Consider the following 22086-nt stretch of genomic DNA (forward strand, 5'->3'; position numbering starts at 1 on the left):
TGATCACACAGCACCGTACCAGCCAACACCCTCCTTTTTGTGACCTACCACAGGGCCAGAGAAAAGGAAGCTTGTTTCATCAAATCTATCCAACACATTTCCTAACAAGAGGTTGAGGGCAGAAATGTTCCTCAATGGAACTGCTGTGTTTATCCTGCTGCATTTGACAGCTGCACTTCTGCCTCTCTCTCACTTGGGCCTTCAAAGAGCTCTCCAAGGAAAAGCTTCATTGAGTCCCAGAATACCAGAGGCTGGCAGAGCCCCCTGAGCAGCCCTGCCCTGGCTGTGGCTGGGCTGCAGTTCCCTTTGCCCAGAGCAGCCCCTGTCCTGCTGGGTTGGTGCTCGTGGCTGCAGCGCTGTTGGTCCCAGCCCAAGGCTTTGGCTGTCCCTGGGCAGTGCTGGCCCCGCAGGAAGCGCCTCTGCAACCACCCCCACCCAATGGGCTCTGCTGGGCAAGTGTTTCACAGGGGACATGGCTGGGACAGCTGGGCTGGACTGACCCAAGGGATATTCCATTCCATGGGATGGCATGATCAGCAATAAGCTGAGAGAAAGGAAGGCAGAAAGGAAGGTGGGCAGGGGGCAGACGTGGATGTCCTTCATTAATACATTTGTCTTCCAAAGAAACCTCTCCATGGACCGAATTCTTGCCTCCCAGGGGTTTTCTTTGTTTCTGCACGTGGCCTTTGCTTTTTGCTTTCCTCTCTCCAGTTAATCTCCCTTTCTGTTGACCAAGGATTTCTTCCCCTGCTTTTCTCCTGTTGTCTGACTGAGGAGGGGAAGGGAGAGAGCAACTTGGCTGTCCCTGGATGGCCAGACAGGTTTAACCACAGTCACCTTGCCCAAAGCTTCTCTTCTAGGCACCCCCAGAAATGTCAGGTGTCCACACCAGAGCTTGGTTATGCCCTGCTCACCCCCTCCCCCAGGGCGGTCAAGTGCAGAACCCATGTGGATCTCTGCAGTGACAGGGGGATGCCAGGAATGATCAGTGTTGGAGGCTGAAGGGAGTTGAACAGGGGACAATTGGGAAAAGCCCCCCATGGGGACTGGCCCAGAGCATGCGCAGTCCCTCAGCACCTTCCCGGCCACAGCTCCTCATTGGCTGCCCGTCTGCTCGCTGTCCCATTGGCTGGCTATTGGCTACACTTGGCTCCATCGCACTCTCCCATTGGCTGGCCCTTCGCGCCACCACGCAGCTTCCCCATTGGCTGCCTCTGGGCAACTCCCCATTGGCTGCTCCCCGGCAACAGGGCTGCTCTCTTAGCAACAGCACCGACCCTTCAACCTGCACTTTAATTCAACTGGGCCAGTTCCAGGGCAACTCCACATCCTCCCCATCCACCGCAGCTTCACATTTTCCCTTAGCAATAGCAATGGAACATTGGCCCAACAGCAACTTCACCTTTTCCCTTAGCAGAGTTCCAAAGCCTTGGTGCCACAGCCGGGCTGCTGCAGGAGCCGAGCTCCTTGCAAAAGCTCCAGGAGGCACCCAGCAAGCCAGCAGAGGCAGGCAGAGGAGCAAAACAGAGAAAAACTTGTGACAATCAAAAAATGGGAGAAGGTGTGCCAGGCGGATCTCGCTTGGAGACCGGGGAGCCAGCCAAGGGACACTCGGGGCCCATCTCGGTGCCAGGAGACCTTTGCTTGGATCCTGGTGAACGGGCCAGGGGGCATCCAGGGGTCCCACGGCGAGGGGATTTAAGGCCGTGCCCGGGGACTGTGGGGAGCTGTTGCAGGACTGCTGCGGGAGCTGCTGCCACCCCCTTCCCCCAGGGTTGGGTTCGTTCCTCAGAGGCTACAAGGCGACCAGGGCAGAAGCCCAGCAGAGATCTACCAGCTTGCAAGGCAGCGGCACTTCATGGTGCTGTTAACTCCTGTCCTGTGCTTTTAACAGTTCCCCTTAGCTTGTCCAACTGTCCTATCTCCCTTCTTTCTCTCTGCTCTTTTGTGTTCCAAAACAAAGCTGAATTCTCGTTTTGGGATCCAGCATCTGGCCTCGTTTGTGCCTTAACCTGGCTTATGGGAGTGTTTTAGAACCTGGTTCCCCTCTGCATCGAAGCGGATCGGAACAGCTGGGGTCCCCAAATGGAGAAGGAGGGGGGTGGGACCCACAAAACTGAGAGAAAAGGGGAGGTAGGACTCCCAGATTTAGTGGGAGCAACTGGGGTAGCTGGAGTTTGGGGGTCCGACGGGAAAGGGGTGGGAGAGGGGGGAAAAGGGACGAGCTTTGCATCGTCAAACTGAGTGAGAAGGGGCTGAGACCTTGAACTGAGCAGGGTGGGGGAGGGGGCCACCCCCAAACCGAGCTGTGGGGGGAGCAGGGGATTGCAGGGAGGGTGGGAAACGGGTGGGACAGTGAGGAAAAGGGTGAGAAAGGGCGTAGGGGGTCCCATGGGGGTCCTGTAGCAGGATGCTCTGCCTGGAATGGGGTAAAACAACTCCAACAAGGCCCTGTTTACAAAACCCCCGGCAGGAAATGAAGAAGGGGAGTCACGCTGCTTTTGGGTTGAATAATGCTGAAACCAGCCTGACTCCTCAATTCCAAAGGGAAATCTCCTGAGAGGGAGGGGAAGATGTGGCAGAGCTGGGAAAATCCCCGGGCAGAGGAACAAACAGGTGACACCCCTGAGAACTTCTCCAAGGCTGCTGGGCTGGCACGGCCTGGACACACCTGACTGACACTCCAGCACTTTATACCAGAAAAGTCCCAAATTTTAAGGGCAGGGGCTTGTGACGTGTCCCATCAGACCCCCAGGGATGGACAGGGACACCCCCAGTGTGGATCCAACCCCCGCGAGCTCCAGGGAATCCCTCCAAGCCTCATGTGATGGGGGACACAAAGGGACCCCTTGACCTTCTGTCCCACCTCCCTCTTCCCCCCTCTCCCTCCTCTTTCCCAATGTCCCCCCAATCTCCAGACCCTCCGTGCCCAGCCAGGGGCTCCCAACCCCTCCCACTTAGGCTGGGGGTCGCAACCCCCCTCACACTCAGTTTTGGGGATCCCACCCCTTTTCCCTTCTCTCCCACCCCTTTCCGACCGTGCCGTCAAACCACAGCTTCCCCGTGCTCTGTTCTGGGGGTCCCACCCCCTCAACCGCTCAGTTGAAGGGGTCTCACCCCCTCTTTCCACCTTTTCTCCCCTTTCCCCTCCCTTTTCCCTGTCATCCCCTGTTGCCGGGGGGAGTGGAAGGCTTAGACAAAGTTCATTAAAGAAGTCCTGCCCTTGAGTCCCGAGGTGCAGAAAGGACTCCCTGGCTTTCTAAACTCCTGCTCAGAGAGGAGCCTGGGGGCGGCTGGATCCAATCTCAGCCCCGGATTATGCCAAGGGTTGGAATTTAAGGAATTACAGAGCTGTGATTGAACCACTTTTGTCCTGCAGGTTTTAATGATGGAAAATCAGATATATTGATATAAAATGAACTATTCATTATCACAGATGAACAGACAAAAGATTTTAATCAGAATTATTTACTACACAATATAAACACTAAAACTACCAGTAGTACAGTATAAGTACAATATAATTGAAGGAATTATATTAAAGCTGGCAAAAATTAATAATTATTAAGTAGACATTTGATGTAACTCCCCCAGACCAAGGCTCCTGGGGAGATCTCTTTTGCTCACCCTCGAGGGCTGACCTTGGGGGGGTCCCCAGCCAAGGGAGGAATCTCCACTCATACACCCCAAGAGGGGTTATGTTGGAAGAACCTGCCCCTGGGAAAGGGGACTGGAACTTTATTGTATCAAGTGATGGACTGACAGCCCTTGGACTCCAGGGGTTGCCTCACCATCAGGATGTTAATTCAGGGTTGAACCCAGACTGGTTCCAACATCTCCTGGCCTGGCCTGGGCCCCTCTCAGCCCAGCACTGATACATTTGCAAATAGGGCATTGTCTTGGTCCCATTCCAGGGGGGAATGTCCTGCCACAGTGTCCCAGTGTGCCTGTAATTCCATCCTGCCCTGCAGTGTCACAATGGTCCCTTGATTCCACAACTTCCCAAATGTTTCCAGGTTCCTTTGGTTCCATGAGGCCCCCATGTCACAAAGGCCCCTGGATTCCAGGAGTTTCCACAGTGTCTCAGGGTCCCTTTTTTCCAGGAGGCCCTGCAGGCTCTCAATTGTCCCTTGATTGCAGGAGGTTCCCAAATGTCTCAGGGTTCTTTGGTTCCAGGAGGCCCTGCAGTGTCACCTTGGCCCCTTCATTCCATGCAGGCCCAGGCAGAGGAACCCCAGCACGGAGCCCCCGACCCCCGTCAGCATCTTGGGGGGCGGCGTCCGACGGCAGCTCGGGGTGGGGGGGCAGCTGGGATATACTGGGATATACTGGGATATACTGGGAGAGACCAGGAGTGACTGGGGTCATCCTGGGACTGACTGGGCCCTGTGGAACACCCTGAAAGTTCTGGAGGGGCTGTTTTAAGTGAGTTCTGGAAAACTGTCCTGGCTGTGCAGGGCAGGGAATGCTGATGTTCTGCAGGCCCCCAGCTCTGCTCTCTGGCTCCTGGTTTCCCTCGTGCTGGGCAGTTTGAGCCCAGGCAGGGGCAGCCCTACAGGAGGTTGTGGTGCTGCAGGGCCCAGGGGCTGCGCCCCGAGGAGCTCCTGCCCCAGGGGCTCAGGGACCTGGCAGTCTGTGCTGCTGGGGGCAGGATCGTGCCCCGGGCTGTGGCTCCTGGGTGCAGAGGAGGAAGGAGAAGCACAGCTTTGGTCCCCACTCTTGTGGCCGGAGGTGCAATAGGCTGGGCTGGGGGTGGTGGCCTGGCTGGTCTCTCTTTGGCCTCGGTTGTGGGGTCTGCAGGGCCAAGTTTTGCCCTGCCCTGTTTGCAGCCTGGTGCTGACCCACTGCTGGGGCCCCCGGGCAGGTGGGTGTTTCTGCCCTGGGCTGTTCTCACTCACACCACATGTGTGTGAGGGGGCACTGAGGTGTTCTCCTGCCCTGGGAGAAATAGCTCTCATTAAAATTTTGGAGATGGCCAAATAAGTGAAACAAAGAACTTTATTAACAGCATTGGGTGCACCCAACTCGTGACCAGGTTCCAGCACCCCGGGATGGGAGGGACGAGCCCTTTTAAGAGCCTTCGATTTGCAGAACCACTCCCTCGCTCCTCCCATGCCAGGCCTCGCTCTTTTCTTCCTTCAAAGGCCATCTTTGCTTTCTGCTGCAGTCCCTTGGTTGTCCCCATCCCCCTGTCAGGTTGTTTCCCTGCCCCGGCCGCACGGTCCCTTGGCAGTGAGCCCAGGCTGCTCTCACCACCTCACGTTCTTCCCGGCTCACCCTGGCACTGCAGCAGTGAGGAAGCACAACTGTCAGTAGCAGTAGGCAACAATGAGCAGCAATGGGCAACCCCAACAGAGCTGTGTGGAGCAGCAGGTAGGCAGGACTGTAAGCAGCAGCAATCAGTAACTTTAAGCAGAACCACAAGCAGCCCACCAGTCCCTGACCACAAAATGGCCCCCAGGTGTCTGGGCACGAGGCAGCCCTGGAAACCCCTGCTTGTGATAAAATGTTATAGGTAATCATAGAGTAAATCTGCTGATCAAAATTGAAGGAGTTAATAAAGTTATTATGTTATTATTAAGTGCCTTGTTGTAATCACAAGTTCAAGTGTTATGTAGTAACTAACCATAAGATCTGTAAGCTGCAGACTAACAAACCACAACACAACGATGACTTGGCATATTGTCTTATGCTGTTCTGAAAGTGTTTGCTCTGAGTATATTAATAGAAAGCAATATGGAGACAAACAGGGGAAAGCCGACCACGAGGAATCAGGCTGATCAACCGTCACCCCGGTGGAAATTTCCAGCACACGGCCTATGGAGATTATGGACCCCTGGACTATTGGTTGGTGCCCCCAGTAACAGGACAGGCCCGCGAACGGAGGAACCAACCTGGAACCAGCCCGCGAAAGAGGAACCACACAGGACTTAGCCCACGAAACCACAAACCAATGGACTAATGACGTGACACTGGGGGAGGTGGCTGAAAGAGGGTATAAGAAGTGCTCTTTTTCGTTCCCCTTTTGCGGACTGCGGCAGGAACAAGGGGTTTCCTCTGGTCACCCGGCTGGCCGTTTTTGCTTATTTGTGGCTTTAATAAATTCGTTATTCCTTGCAACCTAAATTTATAGCCGCTTACTTATCACATAAAACCTCCTCCCTGGAGCACAAACCGGGCCATTTGCAGTGGGACCTGCTGGGGGAGCTGCCCTGGTCCCCGTGGCTCTGCTCTCTGGGGACAGGGAGCCTTTGGGGACTCTCTCACAAGCCACCCCCACTCATGTCCTGCTGGTCACCCAGGTGGCCCTGGCAGTGCTTGGGAACATGACTGGGATGGGGGGTGTGCCCACCCGTGCCAGCAGGGAAGGGCACAAGTTCCAGGGGGGATGTCCAGGGAGACAGGACACTGCAGAGGAAGGGCCTGGGGGGTGCAGAGTGACAATAGAGAGGGGAGGGCGGATCTTTGGCATCCCCTCCTCTGCTTGCTTCAGGCTTCAAGAAGACACCACAGGAGAAATCCCATGGAGAAATATTTATTGATCAAAGACTATTAAAAGCCTCAGAAACAGGGGGGAAAACGTCCTTCCTGGGGGACACCAGTCCAAGGAAGCTCCTGGTTTCTGTCCAGGCAGGAGCAGGTGCCCGTGGGCTCCAGGGGGTCAATGCAGATAAAATCACTGGGGGGGCTCCTTCAGCAGCAGCATTTAATGCATTTGGACAGGCCAGGGACCATCTCCATGCCCTGCACGGAAGGGTTTCACCCTCCTCAGGATCCCTGAGTGACACAATGACACCAAAACCCAGGAATGACAGAGCAGCTGCACCCACTAACTTGGATTTTTCCTTTTTCAAATGTCATTTAACTCACTAAATCCATCTCTTGCCTAGGAATGGTACAGCACAGTCAGGCACATAAAGAAACTGAAGGGCCAACACCCATTTACCAATTCCAAATTTTAATGGTTGAAAGAAAGGCCCATTTTCCTTTTGCCCTATGCCACCAACAACAGGAATCGTTTCTGACTAAATTGTCCTTTCCTCCTCTTTCAAACCCAACACGCCACTCCAGGATCTCCCAAGAAATCCATGTTCTCCCTCCCCAGTGTCCATGGAGCAGAGGTTCAGCTGGGGATGACACCTCTGGGCCCCCACACACCTTCCAAGGGCAGGAGCCTTCCTGCCTGGCCGGGAGCCCTGGGGGGAGTCCAGGCTGTGGCAGCTCCTGTTTGTCCCTTCCCCACGCACATTCCAAATCCCTGCTCTCACACTAAACCCTCCAAAGCTTTCCAAACCCAAATCCTTTCTTCTGCTCCTCTCTCACTGGGACCATTTCTGCCTCCTTCCCCTGCAGCTGGAGGAACCTCCCCAGCTGCCGCTGCTCCCTGGCATCAAACCACACCTTCCCAAACCCTGACTATTGCTCAGTTCAAAGAACAAATCTAGAGATTTCAGTTCACTTCTCTTTTCTCTGACAAAACAACAGCAACTGAAAAACCGTATTATAATCCACAAACTGAATCTCTAATTCACTAATCACTAATTGAAGATCAGCACAATTAACACAAATCCAACCCTTGCAAACACTGAAGCTGACACTAAAGAATGCTCTGAACACACAGTCCCAGCTTAACAGCTGCTGTGGCAATTGACCTTCCTTCAAATATTTCATGTGCACCAAATGCTTTAAAATGCACACAAGAACAAACTACTGCATTTAACACTCTACAACAAGTGAATTTTTCTTTTTTATATCTATTATGGGCGTCCCCGAGTCAGACAGGATTCTAATACTATAACACACACTCCCAGTAACACACACTCCCCAAACACTTCACTTTCTCCAGCACTGACCATTGGCTTTGACAAACACAGTTACCTGAGCAAAGCCCTCCCCAAAGCAGCTCTATGGGCAAGAGCTCTGTGTGTGACTGATCTGTGGGCAAAGCACACGGGGGGCCTGGAACCCACCCCCTGACCCACACGTGGGGCCTGGAACCCACCCCCTGACCCACACCTGGGGCCTGGAACCCACCCCCTGACCCACACCTGGGGCCTGGAACCCACCCCCTGACCCACACCTGGGGCCTGGAACCCACCCCCTGAATCACACCTGGGGCCTGGAACCCACCCCTTTCACTCAGTCAGTAGGGATTTCTTCTCATAAGCCAAATATCACACTCCTTCTTTTACAGTTCTATCATCACTTTCACAACCCAATTCTATTCTATTCTGTTCTAGAGCTCCATTTCTAGGATGCTTTTCACTGCTCGCTGGAGTCCTCAGGGTCCCGGAATCCCTGGAGGGTCGACAGCATTGTCCCACCTGGCTCACCAAGAATTGTCCCTGAAAAGCGTTGGGAAGAAATGAAACCCTCCAACGCCCCTGGGAAGTGTTGGTGAGCCAGGCACTGCTTTGTTCTGGCTCCCAGAGACAGGGAGCCAATCATTCCAGCCACACCTGTCCCTTTCCAGACTTTTCACACATTTCTACATTTGAACAAACAAACAAATTCATGTTCATTGCTTCTAATTTACCCGAATTAATGAACTAAGGAATTCTCTTCGTTAATTAAGACTCTAATTAGTATTCTATCCTTAACTGGCTAATTTGGTCCACGTTCTTTGGTCCTCTTAGCACTCCTCCTCAGACACAGAGTCTCCAACTCTCAGGCTGCAATGTCTTTGTAAATCCCCTCTGGACCTTCTGGTTCCTTCAACATGTCCTTGAAGGACCAGGAATTTAAGATCCCAGACGTCCAATCCTCAGCTCCCTCGGGCTTTGTTTATGGAAGCTCATCAGAGCCAGTGCAGAGAAACTCCAAGTTTGGGTGCTTTAAAGATCAAAGCGACAAGAGCCCGTGAAAAGAAACCCGGTCAACTGCTGCCACTGACGAAAATTTGAGGCAAGTTGGATCATTTCCAACAAGACCAACCCCCACCGCGGGGGGGGACCCCGCATCCCCCCGCCCACCGCCGGGGCTCTGCCGGGAACCGCCACCGGGACACCCCCAAAACCAAATCACCTCCCGCGGCCCCCCCACGATCCCCACAAGGGGCATTTGCGGCTCAGCTTTGGAGTCCTTCCAGCTCCAAATGTCTTCCCCTGCAAAGAACCCCCTTTCCTGCAGCCCCACCCCCAAAGCAGTGCTCAGCCAATCCGAGCGCGCAGCGCTGATGACTCATCAGTTGCCAGACAGACCCGCAGCGCCCAGCGCTCCCCCCGGACCCCCCCAGGGTCCCCCCTCGGCCCCAGCGCCCCCCGGGACGGGAATTTGGGCAAAGGGGAGGTGGGGGGTGCCCAGGCCGGGCCCCCCCGCGCCGTCCCGGCCGTGGCGGCTGCGGCGGGGGCCGAGTGCGGGCGGGAGCGGCCAAGAGCCCAGCGCTGCCCCATCCCGACCTGCCCCAGCTCCAAGGGGAATAGGAGGAGTGGGAATAGGAGGGGAGGAGAAAGAGGGGGAGGGAGAGGAGGAGGGAGAGGGGGAGGAGGAGAAGGAGGAGAAAGAACGCACGTGGATGCACCGCCCGCTGTATCCGCAGCCCCCGCGTCCCGGGAGCATCGCCCCCCGCATCCCGCAGGTGACCGGGGAAGGGGAGCTCGCCCCAAACATCTTGAGGCACTCTGGGATTTTTTTTTGGGGGGGGGATGTTTGGATCTTGCAGGACCCCAGAGCTGAGTCGCAAATGCCCCTTGGGGAGATATTGGGGATCGCCGGGAGGTGTTTTTTGGGGGTCCCGGGGTGGGTTCCCGGCACAGCCCCGACGATGAGCAGGGGGATGTTGGGTCCCCGGAGCCACGTGGCGGTCGCCGGATACCGGCGGGGAGTGGGGGGGACACGGGACAAACACACCGGCTTTGGGGACCCCTGGGACAGGCGGGGGTTGGAATCTGAAACGGGGACCGGAGAGGGGGAACTCCCGGCAGTCTGGAGAGGAGGGGGGAGCAGCGAGGGCTGTGGGGGGAGCCGGGACCCCCGGCAGCCTGGAGAGAGGGCTGGACACCTTGGGATCGCCAGCACCCCGAAGGCGAGAGTCGGGGGAGAAGGGACCCTGGGACCCCGAAACCCCCCGACCACCCTAAAAGGGACCCCGGAGAGGGGAGTCCCCGGGACCCCCGGGACCCCCAGCAGCCCAGAGGAGGGGGATCCCCAGAATGGCAAAGTGAGGAGCCCATAAAGGAAGGACCCCTGGGATTCCCGGGATCTCCGGCAGCCCAGAGAGGGCGGGAACCCTGGAGAGGGGGTTCCCCAATACATGTGAGACCTCCAGCAGCCCACACAGGAGGGACCCCAGAACCCCAAAGTGGATAGACCAGCGAGGGGGAACTCCACTGCTGAGAGGGTTGTTTGGGGCTGAATCTTGGTGGTTTGGAGGTGATTCCTGGTGATTCCAGGTGACTTCTAGAGATGGAGCTGGGCAGGAGGGTGTCAGAGACTGGAACAGTTAAGGATTTATGCATTCTAAGAGACTTCTGCAGGCTTTTGACTTTCTGATGGGCAACTGGGCCCATCCCCCCTCCTCCAGTGCAGAAGATGTCAAGCCCCGAAAAGAAAAGGCGGGAAGAGACCACGAACTGCGTGCCAAAAAGGGAGACACCACCCTATGAAAACAACTCCCCGCCTTGGGGGAGCTGCAAAGGATATAGATACTGACTGGTGACTTTGGGGGTTTTGGCGGGGTTTTTCTTCTTCTCCCCCCACCGCCTGCGGATCAAGACGTCGCAGACGGACCGCCAACCCAATGCACCCACACCTTGTTTTCCCTCCTAAACCAGGAAAAATTCATCCCTTTGGGAAGTCTGTCTCTAAACTCTATGCCATGAGCCTGTAAGTCTGATAGATGTGTATTAGTTTGAGTTACTCTGGGCAGAAGGGAATGAGTTTACATAGAATAGTTCCTTCCCAAAGCTTGGCCAGATGGAGGAGGAGGCTTCGAGGAAGAGGAAGATGCCCCAGGACCCCCAGGCAGGTGAGGAGGAAGTCAGTGCCCCTTTGCCCCTGTCTTGTCCTGTATCTCCCAGCCGAGCATCGCCCCCGGCTGCAGGACAACCCCGCTGCCGCCGCCGTCCTGCCGGGGCCGGAGTTGGGGGGATGTCCTTGGCCTTCCCTCCGGGCCGGAGGCAAATCCCCTCCCTGTCCTTCTTCCCTCCTGCCCCAGGCCCCGAGCTGAGGACGGAGAGCCCGGAGGACAAATCCCCCCGGCAGAGCCTGGTGGGAGAGGCCGTTTTGAAGGGCTCCACGGCGCAGGAAGGCAGCGGGGAGGGAAAGCCACGAAGGTACCCCAGGAGGAGGGTCTCCAAAGCCAGCTCAGGGTGCTGTGAGGAGGAAAGACCCACCCTGTGCCGGGAAGGGACGAGAGCTTGAGCCAGAGCCCTGACCTGGATGTCCATGAGCAGCCTCACACCAGGAAAAAGCCCTTCAAGTGCTTGGACTGTTGGAAGAGCTTCAGCCAGAGCTCCCACCTGATCTGCCACCAGCACACCCACAGCGGGGAACGGCCCTACATGTGTGGGGAATGTGGGAAGAGCTTCATCTGCAGCTCCCACCTGATCTGCCACCAGGGCATCCACACTGGAGAACGGCCCTACAAGTGCTTGGAATGCAAGAAGAGGTTTCAGACCAGCGGGAATCTCCTCCTGCATGAGCGGACACACACGGGGGAGAGGCCCTTCCTCTGCACCCACTGTGGGAAGGGCTTCATCCAGAACTCCCACCTCGTCAGGCACTGGCACATCCACAGCGGGGAGAGGCCCTACAAGTGTGACGAGTGTGGGAAGAGCTTCAGCCAGAGCTCTGCCTTGACCTCACACCAACAGACCCACCGGTAAGGGAAGCCCTAAAGGTGCCTCGACTGTGGGAAGAGCTTTGTCTGCTGCTCCAACTCCATCACCCACTGGAGGAGTGATGTCTTCAAACATTGGGAAGACACCTGGCTGGTGGTCTCCACATCCTCCTTGTTCCCCACAGGCACCTGGGTGAACACAGTGGGAGAAACATCCATGGGGTCACAAACTGACCTGGGAAATTCAGTGGGAAGAGCTGATTCGTTGAATTTAAAACAAAGACATTCAACAAAGACATCTAAAGCCCCACCATTTTACTGGGATTTGAGGGCATTTGGGGATTCAGGGGAATATTTGTGAGGATTTGGAGTTTCAGGGGGGATGTGGGGGAGATTACCCCAAAAATGGGGGTTCCCAGGCTGGGCAAACAGGGCCACATTCTCGTAGTTGTGCCAGCAGTTCATGTCCCCTGATCCTGTCTGTTCTCCAGGAACTCCCCTTGCCTGTTCCAGGGCCTGGCCTGGGTCTCCCCACACGGGGTGTCCCCCCCAGGTGCCCAAATCTTTGCTGAAGTGCCTGAGCTGCTCCCAGTTGGAGATGTACCCGGGCAGGAACCTCTCCCGGTCGGGGCCGTTCACTTGGCTTTTCCCAGGACCTGGAACAGCCCTGGGGGTGCAGGGACACAGGTCAGGGGGTGCCCCCCCAGCAGCCCCCAGCCCCCCAGCAGGTTGGGAGCTCAGGGGGCCACCCCGGACCCCCCTTTCCCACCCCCCTCTGCCCCACAGCTGCTGCAGCACCAGTTACTGGGTGGGGGAGTCCCCCCATCAGCCCCCCAGGGATGGACAGGGGGCTTGGGCACCTGTGGGCAATCGGCACCAGAGCAAGCACACAAAGGGTTACAGAAGCAGTGGACATTCCCAGGGCGGATCTGACCCCTCCCAGAGCCCCAGGGAACCGCTCCAGGGCTCAAGTGATGGGGGACAGGGGAGACCCATGTGGGAACCCCCTGCCCTCTGTCCCCCTGCCCACTGTCCAACACCCCTTTTCTCCCCTCTCCCACCCCTTTCCCACCATCCCCACCGTCCCCAGCTCCCCCCCAGCTCGGTTTGGGGGTGTTTCTTCCCCCTGCCCTGCTCGGTTTCACAGTCTCAGCCCCCTCCTCGCTCACTTTGGAGGTCCCAGCCCCCCTTTTCTCCCGTTCTCCCCCCCTTTTCCCATTGTCCCCTGAAAGGCAGCTGTTAAATATTGGGTGCTGAAAAAGCTGCTACATCGTGTCTATTCCAAATTAAGCCTGTATTTCTTAGGATGGACTGGCATCCAAATGGCAGCAAGAATAGTCTTCTAATTCTCTTCTGCTTAATCCTCTCTGCAGCCGCCGATTTTCCCTCAAACCAGGCGGGAAAACAGGAAGAGCCCTGGTGTGGTCGGGGAGCAGCGCTGACCCCAAAGGGCTGCCTTTCCCCTGCCGATCCTCCTGCTCTGCCCTCCCCCGGGGCTGGCTCTGCCTGGCGCTGGCCGGACGTGCCGGGGCTCCTCACTGAGCAAAGCCCTTGCCAAAGTTCAGGGGCAAGTGCAGAGCCCGGCTGGCCTGGGAGGAAGCGACAGCAGCGCGGGCCGAGCGGGCGGGATGGGGTCCGAGCAGCGGCGGGAAGTTGCAAACTTGGCAGCCAAGAAGTTGAACTAAAGTGAAGCAGCTCCAAAAGCCCGTGGTCTTGGCGTGGGGGCGGGAGGAAGGGGAGCTCCGTGACTGCGGCCGGGGCTGGTTGGGAGCGGAGCGGCCGGGGCTGCCCCCGGGGCTCGCGGGGGCCGAAGGGGAACGGACAAACGGACCAACGGACCAACGGCCCCTGCGCTTCGGCAGCAGCAGCGGCGGCAGCAGCGGCTGTAGCGACGCGCTCTCGCTCTGACTCTTGTTCGTGCTCTCCTTGCTCGAGCTCTTCGTCCTCCTCTCCCTCTCCCGGTGTCCCGCTGTCCCGGTGTCCCTGTGCCGGTCTCCCTGTCCCAGTGTCCCTGTCCCAGTGTCCCACTCCCGCGGTCCCTGTGCCATTGCCGGTGTCCCCCTCCCCTTGCCGGCCCGGGCCATGGCCCCGGCCGTTCCCCTGTGCCGGGCGGGGCCGCCCCGTCCCCGGCCCTGGGCGGCCCGGCGCGGTCTCGCCCTCGCCCGGCTCCCGGCGCGCCGGCTGTGGCGCTGCTGGGCGCTCCTGTGGGGCTGGCTGTGGGACGGGCTCGGCCTCGCCGCCCCTTGGCTCCGCCTGGCTCGAGCCCGGCGCCTGCCGGGGCCGGCGGGGGCCGCGGGCGCCGCGGCCGCTGCCGCCTCCTCGGCGGCTTCCCCGGCCAGAGCTCCGCCGCTCGCCAGCCCGGCCGCCGGCAGCGAGCCGCCGCTGCCCGCTGCGGCTGGGGAAGCCCGGCCCGGGCCGCTTGAGGGGCGCTCGGGGGCCGTGCCGGGCCCCGGCCCCAACGCTGACGGCCACGTCTCGCCCGCACCGAAGGCCAAGGAGCCGCTGCACGAGCGCTACCGGCTGCATTCGCTGCTGGGCAGCGGCGGCTTCGGCCGCGTCTACGCGGGGACCTGCCTGGCGGACGGAGCCCCGGTGAGTGCAGGAGGAGGAGGAGGAGGAGGAGGAGGAGGAGGAGGAGGGCGGGACGGGCGGCGAGCTCAACCCGCCCTTCCCCTTGGCTTGCAGGTGGCCATCAAAGCCGTGTCCCGGGATGGCATCCGGCGCTGGGGCGAGCTGGTGAGCGAGCGGGGCCAGCGGCAGAAAGCGGGGCGGGACGGGCGGGGACGAGCCGAGGCCCGGCAGGGTGGAAGCCGCCGGGACACCTGGAGGGAGAGGGGCCGTGGGCTCGGTGGGGGACGGGGAGCATCCAGGGCTGGCCGAGGGGGAGCAGGCAGACAGGCACGGCATCAGCCCCACTGACGACCCCGTGGTCCCCCCGCAGCCTGACGGCACCCGGGCCCCCCTGGAGATCGTGCTGCTGGACAAGGTGTCCAATGGCTTCCCTGGGGTCATCCAGCTGCTGGAGTGGTTCGAGCTCCCCAACGGGTTCCTGTTGGTGATGGAGCATCCGGAGCCGTCTCAGGACCTCTCTCGCTTACTGAGGGCGTGGGGGTTCCTGCCGGAGGAGATGGCGTGGGGGCTGTTCCGCCAGGTGCTGCAGGCCGTGCGGCACTGCACCAGCTGCGGCGTCCTGCACCGGGACATCAAGCCCCAGAACATCCTCCTCCACCTGGCCACCGGCGAGGCCAAGCTCCTCGACTTTGGATGTGGCACCTTCCTTAAGGACACGGTCTACACCCAGTTTGCAGGTGAGCCCACAGCGTGGGGATGCTCCTGGTGCCGGGCATCGCATGGCCATGCCCGGGTGTGGCACCGGAGATTGCCCCTTTGGCCGAGGGGGAACAGGATTAGTTCTTCAACCAAGTTGCTTTTGGATGGAGCTGGGGGATTATTGTGAGACAGGCCCCGGCCTTGCCGACAGCCTGTGCCACCCACCCTGTCCCGGGCTGGGTCTGGGGCAGGGGGGAGCCAGCCTGACCAAAACCCCTGCAAGGGTAGCAGAGAAGGGGGTCAGAACTGTGCACCAGCTGGCTTGGTGTGCAGGCCAGGAAGGGCTTGGGCTGCTCTGCTCCCCTTGTTTGCCTTGGCTTATGATGAATTGTTGAGGCAGTGCAGTGGGGCGGGGAGAAGACACGGCTTTTCCCCACCACTGGGTGGGTTTTCCCCTTGCATGTAATGGTTGGGCCTTGCCAGGGCTTCCGCTGCCCTCTTGGACACCAGCGGCTTCTTCTCCAACCCAGAGTTTGTAACCAAGAGTCAGGGGCCGGCGAGAAGGCAGTGGGTCACAGCGTGTGCCACTGGGGCAGGCCCCACATTGCCAGGGATGCTGGGGTGAGGCTCTGGGAGCAGGCAGCATCCACCTGATGAACTGCGTCTGTATTCCGTAGGAACACTGTCATACAGCCCGCCAGAGTGGATCTACCTCAAGCGCTACCACGGCGAGGAGGCGACCATCTGGTCCCTGGGCATCCTGCTCTACCAGATGGTCTGCGGGAAGCACCCTTTCCGCAAAGGCACCAACACCATCTGGGACCAGCTCCCGTTCCCAGCACGGGTCTCTCCAGGTGGATACCAATCTCTGTGGCACGGGGGGAATAACGGTGTTGGGAGAGGGCAGCGGGCTCACGAGGACGCCGCTCTTGAAGCTGTTTGTGTCCCATGGGTGGCTGGAGGAGGTGGCCTGTGTCCTGCCATCCTGCTCTCCTCCAAAAGGGAGAATCGATGGAGAAGTTTGGGCACAGCTCTGAGCACAGCCAGCACAGCCTGGGCACGTGGACAGTGGGACAGAGGGGACAGGATCCTTCTCCAACTGACCGGCCATTTTCCCCCCAGGCTGCCAGCACCTTGTCAGGTGGTGTTTGTCCATCCGCCCCTCGGACAGGCCAGCATTGGAAGACCTGTTGTGCCATCCTTGGGTGCAGGGCATTCCCCTGCCCTAGAAGACGGGAGAGATCCACGTGCTCCCTTTGATCCAGGGGCCTGGCAGGTAACACCTCCACACATCTCTTGGCAATAAGAAGCAAAGCAAACCAGACTTTTTGGTCATGCCTGTAGCACTGAGGGGGGGTCATCCCACGGGAACACGCCCCTCTTTGTGCTGGAGCTGGGCTGCAGACCCGGTCTCCCAAGTGCTGGTGGCCACCATCCAACCTGGTTTTGCTCGTCCCGCTTCACAGACAGCTGGGCCCTCGGCAGAACGCTGACAGCCTGGTCTGGCCCCCAGGGAAGGAGAAGGGGCCTCTGCAGAAGCTGTGCCGGGTGGGCCTGCTGCTGGAGACATCGAGGACGACGTCAGGGATGACAAGCTCTCAGTTGACCTGGACGCCGGCGAGCTGAAGAGGATGGACTTTGATTCTGGCCCCTTCCTCCAAGCCGTGCTCCACACGCCGTTTGCAGATGAGTCCACACCCAGGGGGTGCTCCCGGACACGGGCATTGCTCAGCCTGGCTGGGCACCGAAGGTTCCCCCTTTGCTGGTGGGGAACCTGAGGAATTCTTCAGCCGGCTGCCAAGCTGCTTCTTGGCAGGAGGGCGGGCGGGTGCTCTGGGCTGGGTGTGAAATGGGAGCCCGGCTCTGCCCCCAGCCTCTGCCACTGCCCCTTTGCTGGGCGGGGCTGGGGCAGGGGCAGCCAGCCTGCCAAAAACAAACCCCCGTGGGGGGAGCAAAGGCGGGGCTGCAGAACACCAGCTGCTTTGGGCTGCAGGCCAGGAAAGGCTTGGGCTGCCTTGGCTTAGGAGCCTTTCTTTGGGCCAGTGCAGCAGGGCAGGGAGAAGGCCTGGGTTTTCCTCAGCTGGAGGAGGTGGGGTTTTCCTTTGGCCTGCAGGGGTTGGGCCTTCCTCAGAACCCTGACAGGAGGTTAACATTTTACCTTTTTTTCTTGTTTCCACTTTTGGTTTGTAATCTCTGTTCATGAATTTGTTGTTTGTTTTCCAGGGAAGAGTTGGAGCTGGTGCCCAGTCCGGGTTGGGAAGGGCTGGGACCATCCCTGGAGAGGATCTGACGTCCCCTCTGAGAAGGCTGAGGACATCCTTTGGGACACGCTCTTCTTGCGGCAGCAGATCTTGTGAGGTAGATGCTCATCTTGCCCATCTTGTCAGCAGGAGTGGGATAATGGCTTTGGGGAGATGGCAGCAGGCACATGAACATCCCGCTCTTGCAGCTGCTGAGGAGGTTGATCTCCTGGGCTTGGCTGGAGGAGGTGGCACCTGTGTTGAGTAATTGCTGAAATCCAACCGATCTGGGATGACCCCAAATGACAGTTTAGTTTTCAGCTTGCTCGAGCTGTATCTCAGCTGTTCTCTGAACAGTTCTCTCCCCCACCTGCCTAGTACTTCCCAACTGCTCCCTCCTGTCCCTGCAATGAGTTCCCAGCTCCTCATGGTCTCCATCAAACCACTGAGAGAAGAAATAGAAACTCTACTCACAGTGCCCCGGAGTGCCCAAATGAGGAACAATGTAATCCTGGAGAGGTCCTAGAGAATTAGATAAGGGATGTCCCAAACAAGCAGGATGGAAACTAAGCTCTGTGTCCCCGGATAAAAGAAAGAACAAACTTTATTTTTGGGGGTGAAACACAATGGTGCTGTGCTGCTCAAGAACTGAGGTCAGGATGACAGGGAAGGCCCGGAAGGCCCAGAAAAGGACTTCCAATAGGGGTGTGGCTATGTAAAGCAAAGTACTGAATCTGTATTAGGTAAGCCAGACTATTGAATGCACATGTAAACAGTGTGTGTACTAAAAAGCCCTGTCTGTCCTTTGGCACGGTGGATTAGAGGAGCTCTCCTCTGAACGCCCAGCATGCTGAATAAAGAAGAATGCTCTTTTTAACATCTCCAAATTGGGGTGAAGAAGTTTGTTTCTGCTGCTTTTCAGTATCATTTTTGGCCCCCAGACAGGACACCTCTGCCTGATCTCCCGCGGATCCGAGGGATCTCTGGATCTTCACACCAGCACCAGGACTTTGCTGCAGAAGAGCACAGATCCCCAGCCCAGTCTGGGACACAGGTAAGATCCCACTGGATAACAAGGCATTCTTTTTGGGAATCCTGCCCATGTCAAACGTATGGATCTTTCAGTGCACTGGGGGGTTCTTTGGTATTTTGGGAATCCTGCTCATCTGAGACCTGTGGATCTTCCAGCCCTTTGGGTGGGTTCTTTGGTATTCTGGAATTTGGTCTCTGGCTTTGTTTTATCGATCACTATTGTTCTGTACTTGTATTTGTTTCTGTGTTGTAACATTTTGGGTCTACTGTTTAGAGCTGGGAAGTGGGCAATCTGAAGGGGGAATTTGGAAGAAGTCCCCCCTTGGTTGCATTTTGCAATATTGGATGAAGATTGGCGGCCCCCCCGGAGGAACAGCTCCCAGGGAGAATTTAATGGAGTGTTGGAATCAATGGGTGGCTGTTCTGGAACACTGAATTAGAATCCATTGTTGCAGTTGATGCTGTTTTAGAAGGGGAACAGAAGTGGAGGGAGGTTATGTCTGGTGATGTGTTTTTCACTTTGCAGAACCTGTGAAAGGGCAGAAAGATTGTGGTGTGAATGCAGCGCCCTCAGAGCCCTTGGTGTGAGCCCGGAAAGGAAAATCAAGCTGAGGGACAAGATCAGCCTAATTTGGGGACATTGTTGGAGGTTGGAGTTGCAGTTCTGGAAGAAATCCCTGAGGAAATGGTGCCCCCGGGGAGAGGAAGAGGACGAGAGCATGGGCAGCCTGCTTCAAACATCCCCCCAGGAGACTTGGGATCAGTCCCTGTGCATCCTGTAAGAGAGATGGACACTGGAAATGGGATTGTCCGCAACTGAAACTTCAGAACCCTCCGAACCCTCTCGTGGCATCACTGAAGACGACTGAGGGGGCACCAGAGGATTCTTCCCCATCAGAACATCTGGTTCCAGCCAAGCTAAGCACAATTGTTTGTGGCTGTGGGAACTTGTTCCTCTGTGTTAAATGCAGGGAAATGAAACTCAAGGGACAATTCTAGAACAATTGTCTGGTGTGCCAGGGAATTGGGAAACTGGGCCATTTTTAATGCTGTGGCTTTGAAATTGGGGAAACAGTGGTTGGCTCCCCAGTTTTTGTATTTCCCCAATTCCCCAAAGCCTCTGCTTGGGAGAGATCTCTTGGCAAAATGCAATGCCACAATCCAATTGAAAAATGGTCCAACATAGGTTATTACTGCAGAGCCTAATTCTGTGCAAGTTTCTAGTTTTGCATGAGAGTCTCCCAAAGCAGAAGTAATCCATCTGCCACCATCACTTGGGGATGCAGTGGTTCCAACAGGATGGGCTGGAGAGGTGCCTCCATGATCCAAGAGAGCAGAACCCGTGAGAATTCCAGAGAAACCTGGAGTGGGGTTGGTGGGGCCAAAGCAATGTCCTTTGCAAATAGAAAGTTGTAAGGGATTCTCACCCTTTGTAGAACAATTGATGAAATTTTGCTTGTGAAAAGAATGTGAATCTAAATGGAATGCTCCAGTTTTGCCAGTCAAGCAGGCAAATGGAAGGCTATGCCAGTTCGTCCAAGACCTCAGAGCTATAAAGAACAGAGTAGAAGATATACAAGCAGTCGTAGCGAGTCCTTACACTTTGCTAACTCCCCTAAATGAGATTTTAATATGTTTCACAGGATTAGGTTTGAAAGCTGCCTTTTTGTGTCTCCCTTTGAGTTGGGAAAGTCAAGAGCTTTTTGCTTTCCAATGGGAAAATGCAAAGCCGGGGAGGAAAACCCATCTGACTTTGGTGGTCCTCTTGCAGGGGTTTAAAAATAGCCCCCCAATATTTGGAACTCAATTGGCAAAGGGACTGGAGGAATGGAGAAGTCCAAACCCACCCTCTTGGAGCCTTATTGCAGTGTGGGGATGATCTTTTGATAGCCACTGATGCTGAGCAGCAACGTTGGGGTCAGACTGTGGCCCTGTGGAATTTCCTTGGGCTGAGTGGATATGGGGTGTCCCAAACACAAAGTGCAAGTAGTCCAGAGCCCAGGAGCCTCCCCGGGCTTTGAAATTCTCCAAGGACAAGGGAGGCTGGGCCAGGAAGGAAAGAAGCAACCTGTCAACTGCCCCAGCCCCAGCCAAGGAAGCCCAGAGCGGGATTGCTTCCAGACTAGAGGAGAAGTGTATTGGGGCAGAGCTGACTTAGGAGACAGCCCCTTGGAAAGTCCTGGTTGGGAATTGTTTCCCAGTGGGGGCAGCTTTGTCCAGCGTGGAAAACAATTCTCTGGATGCACAGAACTCCCCACCACCAGGTCAGAGATCCTGACAGAGATCCTTCTCCCAGTAGAAGAAAATGAGTCTAGTGCTAAGGATTGTCAACTCCTTGAAACCTTAGAGCAAACTTTGCTCCAGGAGGCTGGGCAGTTACCCCAAGTGGGCAAATAATAGTCCCTGAGCCAATCTCCTGTGACCTGGTGGATGGGGAACATGAGGGTATTCCTTGGAGTGAAGCAAATTATTGAAACATTTGCCCAAGTGGGTTCTAGGTCCAAAACTGACCCCAGTTGTACAAGCAGTGAGTCAGCAGTGTGGTGTGTGGAAGAGAAATAATCCAAACCCTGCCAGTGGAGTGGGAACAGGTGATGGAAAATGCAGAAATGCTGCAGGTGAATGTTGGCAGATGGATGTGACTGAATTGCCCAGACAAGGGGGGTGTAAAGATCTCCTGGTCTTGGGGGATACCTTCTCTGGGTGGCCAGAGGCTGTTCCTTGTCACACCAACTGGGCTGGGGAAGTGAGTGGAATATTGTTGAATCCAAGAATCCCTGGATTCGAGGTACATTTGGGAATGTCATCAGACAGAGGTGCCCACTTGATTGTAGAAGTGGTCCAGCAAGTCAAATCAGGGATGCATTATTGCAGAATTCCAAAGGCCAGAGCCCCTTGGGTAATTGAGAGGTTGTCTGAGAAGAAACCAAATGCTCAAGTCTGCTTTGGCTCTCCTGACAATAGTTAATTGGGTCTTGACTTGGGAGCAAAATTTACATCTCCTTTTAGTCTCAAACGTGACCCAAGTGTTGCCCCCAAGGGATTGCTGGGTGTGCACTCCTTTACCTGAAAAGACAAGGAAGCCATTCACCATTTCTGCCTTCCCTATTCTGGCAGAAATGATTCCTGGTCCCTGGGTGGGCACTTGTGTTCCCCAAAAGTAGACCCAGCAGTGAGTGTGCAAGTACCCCCCCCCACCTCTGACAATCCTGCCTGTGTCCAAAGCTGTAACCCCCACTAAAGGAACAGGACAAGTGGATTGTGTTAATGAGAGTGGCCCGTTTGTGGGAAATCACCCCCAATGTCCTCAAACCCTTCCTGCTGGGGAAATGACTGATCCTTGGCCGGTCCCCAATGGAACGGGGTGGGACTGGTGTGTGGAAATAACACCTGTGAAGGGTTGCCCCAAAGCTGGAAGGGCATTTGTATTTCAGCTTGCATCAGGATTCAGTGCTGTAGCTGTTCTAATGCCTTGAGCTGTAAAATGAAATAAAGCTCCTAAGACACTCTATCCCTTCAGGAGCTTAGTCTGAAAAAAGGGGGGATTTGATGTGGGATATAGAAGACTGCTCCCAACATTTCTCTATGGCCAAGGAAGGAGAACTGTAATCTTAGAGAGGTCCTGGAGAATTGGATCAGGGATGTAACTAAGGAAACAGGATGGAAGCTGAGCTCTGTGGGCCCAGAGAAGATCAAACCCAAACGTTGCAGTCTTTGTGGTGAAAGGTAATGACACTGTGTCTGCTCAGAACCGAGGTCAAGAAG

General features: G+C 56.6%; 1 protein-coding gene across 2 annotated transcripts; it reads left to right on the top strand.

The window, feature by feature from the left end:
* The first annotated feature begins 13691 nt into the window (after positions 1-13691).
* On the top strand, positions 13692-21832 carry LOC113999469 (serine/threonine-protein kinase pim-1-like). 2 transcript variants are annotated; one of them, XM_027742925.2, is made up of 8 exons: positions 13692-14371; positions 14465-14515; positions 14721-15087; positions 15727-15903; positions 16172-16325; positions 16516-17407; positions 18231-18343; positions 18848-21832. In XM_027742925.2, exons 1-5 carry the CDS (start codon positions 13862-13864, stop codon positions 16276-16278), a joined length of 1212 nt encoding a protein of 403 aa, XP_027598726.1. In that variant the 5' UTR covers positions 13692-13861; the 3' UTR covers positions 16279-16325; positions 16516-17407; positions 18231-18343; positions 18848-21832. The 2 variants fall into 2 exon arrangements, with proteins under 2 accessions (XP_027598726.1, XP_027598727.1); XM_027742926.2 differs by having other exon boundaries at positions 13785-14371; positions 16172-16321.
* The last annotated feature ends 254 nt before the right edge of the window (positions 21833-22086 follow it).

The sequence above is a fragment of the Pipra filicauda genome, unplaced genomic scaffold (genome assembly GCF_003945595.2).
Source record: "Pipra filicauda isolate LSUMZ 115617 unplaced genomic scaffold, ASM394559v2 scaffold923_size50791_pilon, whole genome shotgun sequence".
NCBI classification, from domain to species: Eukaryota; Metazoa; Chordata; class Aves; order Passeriformes; family Pipridae; genus Pipra; species Pipra filicauda.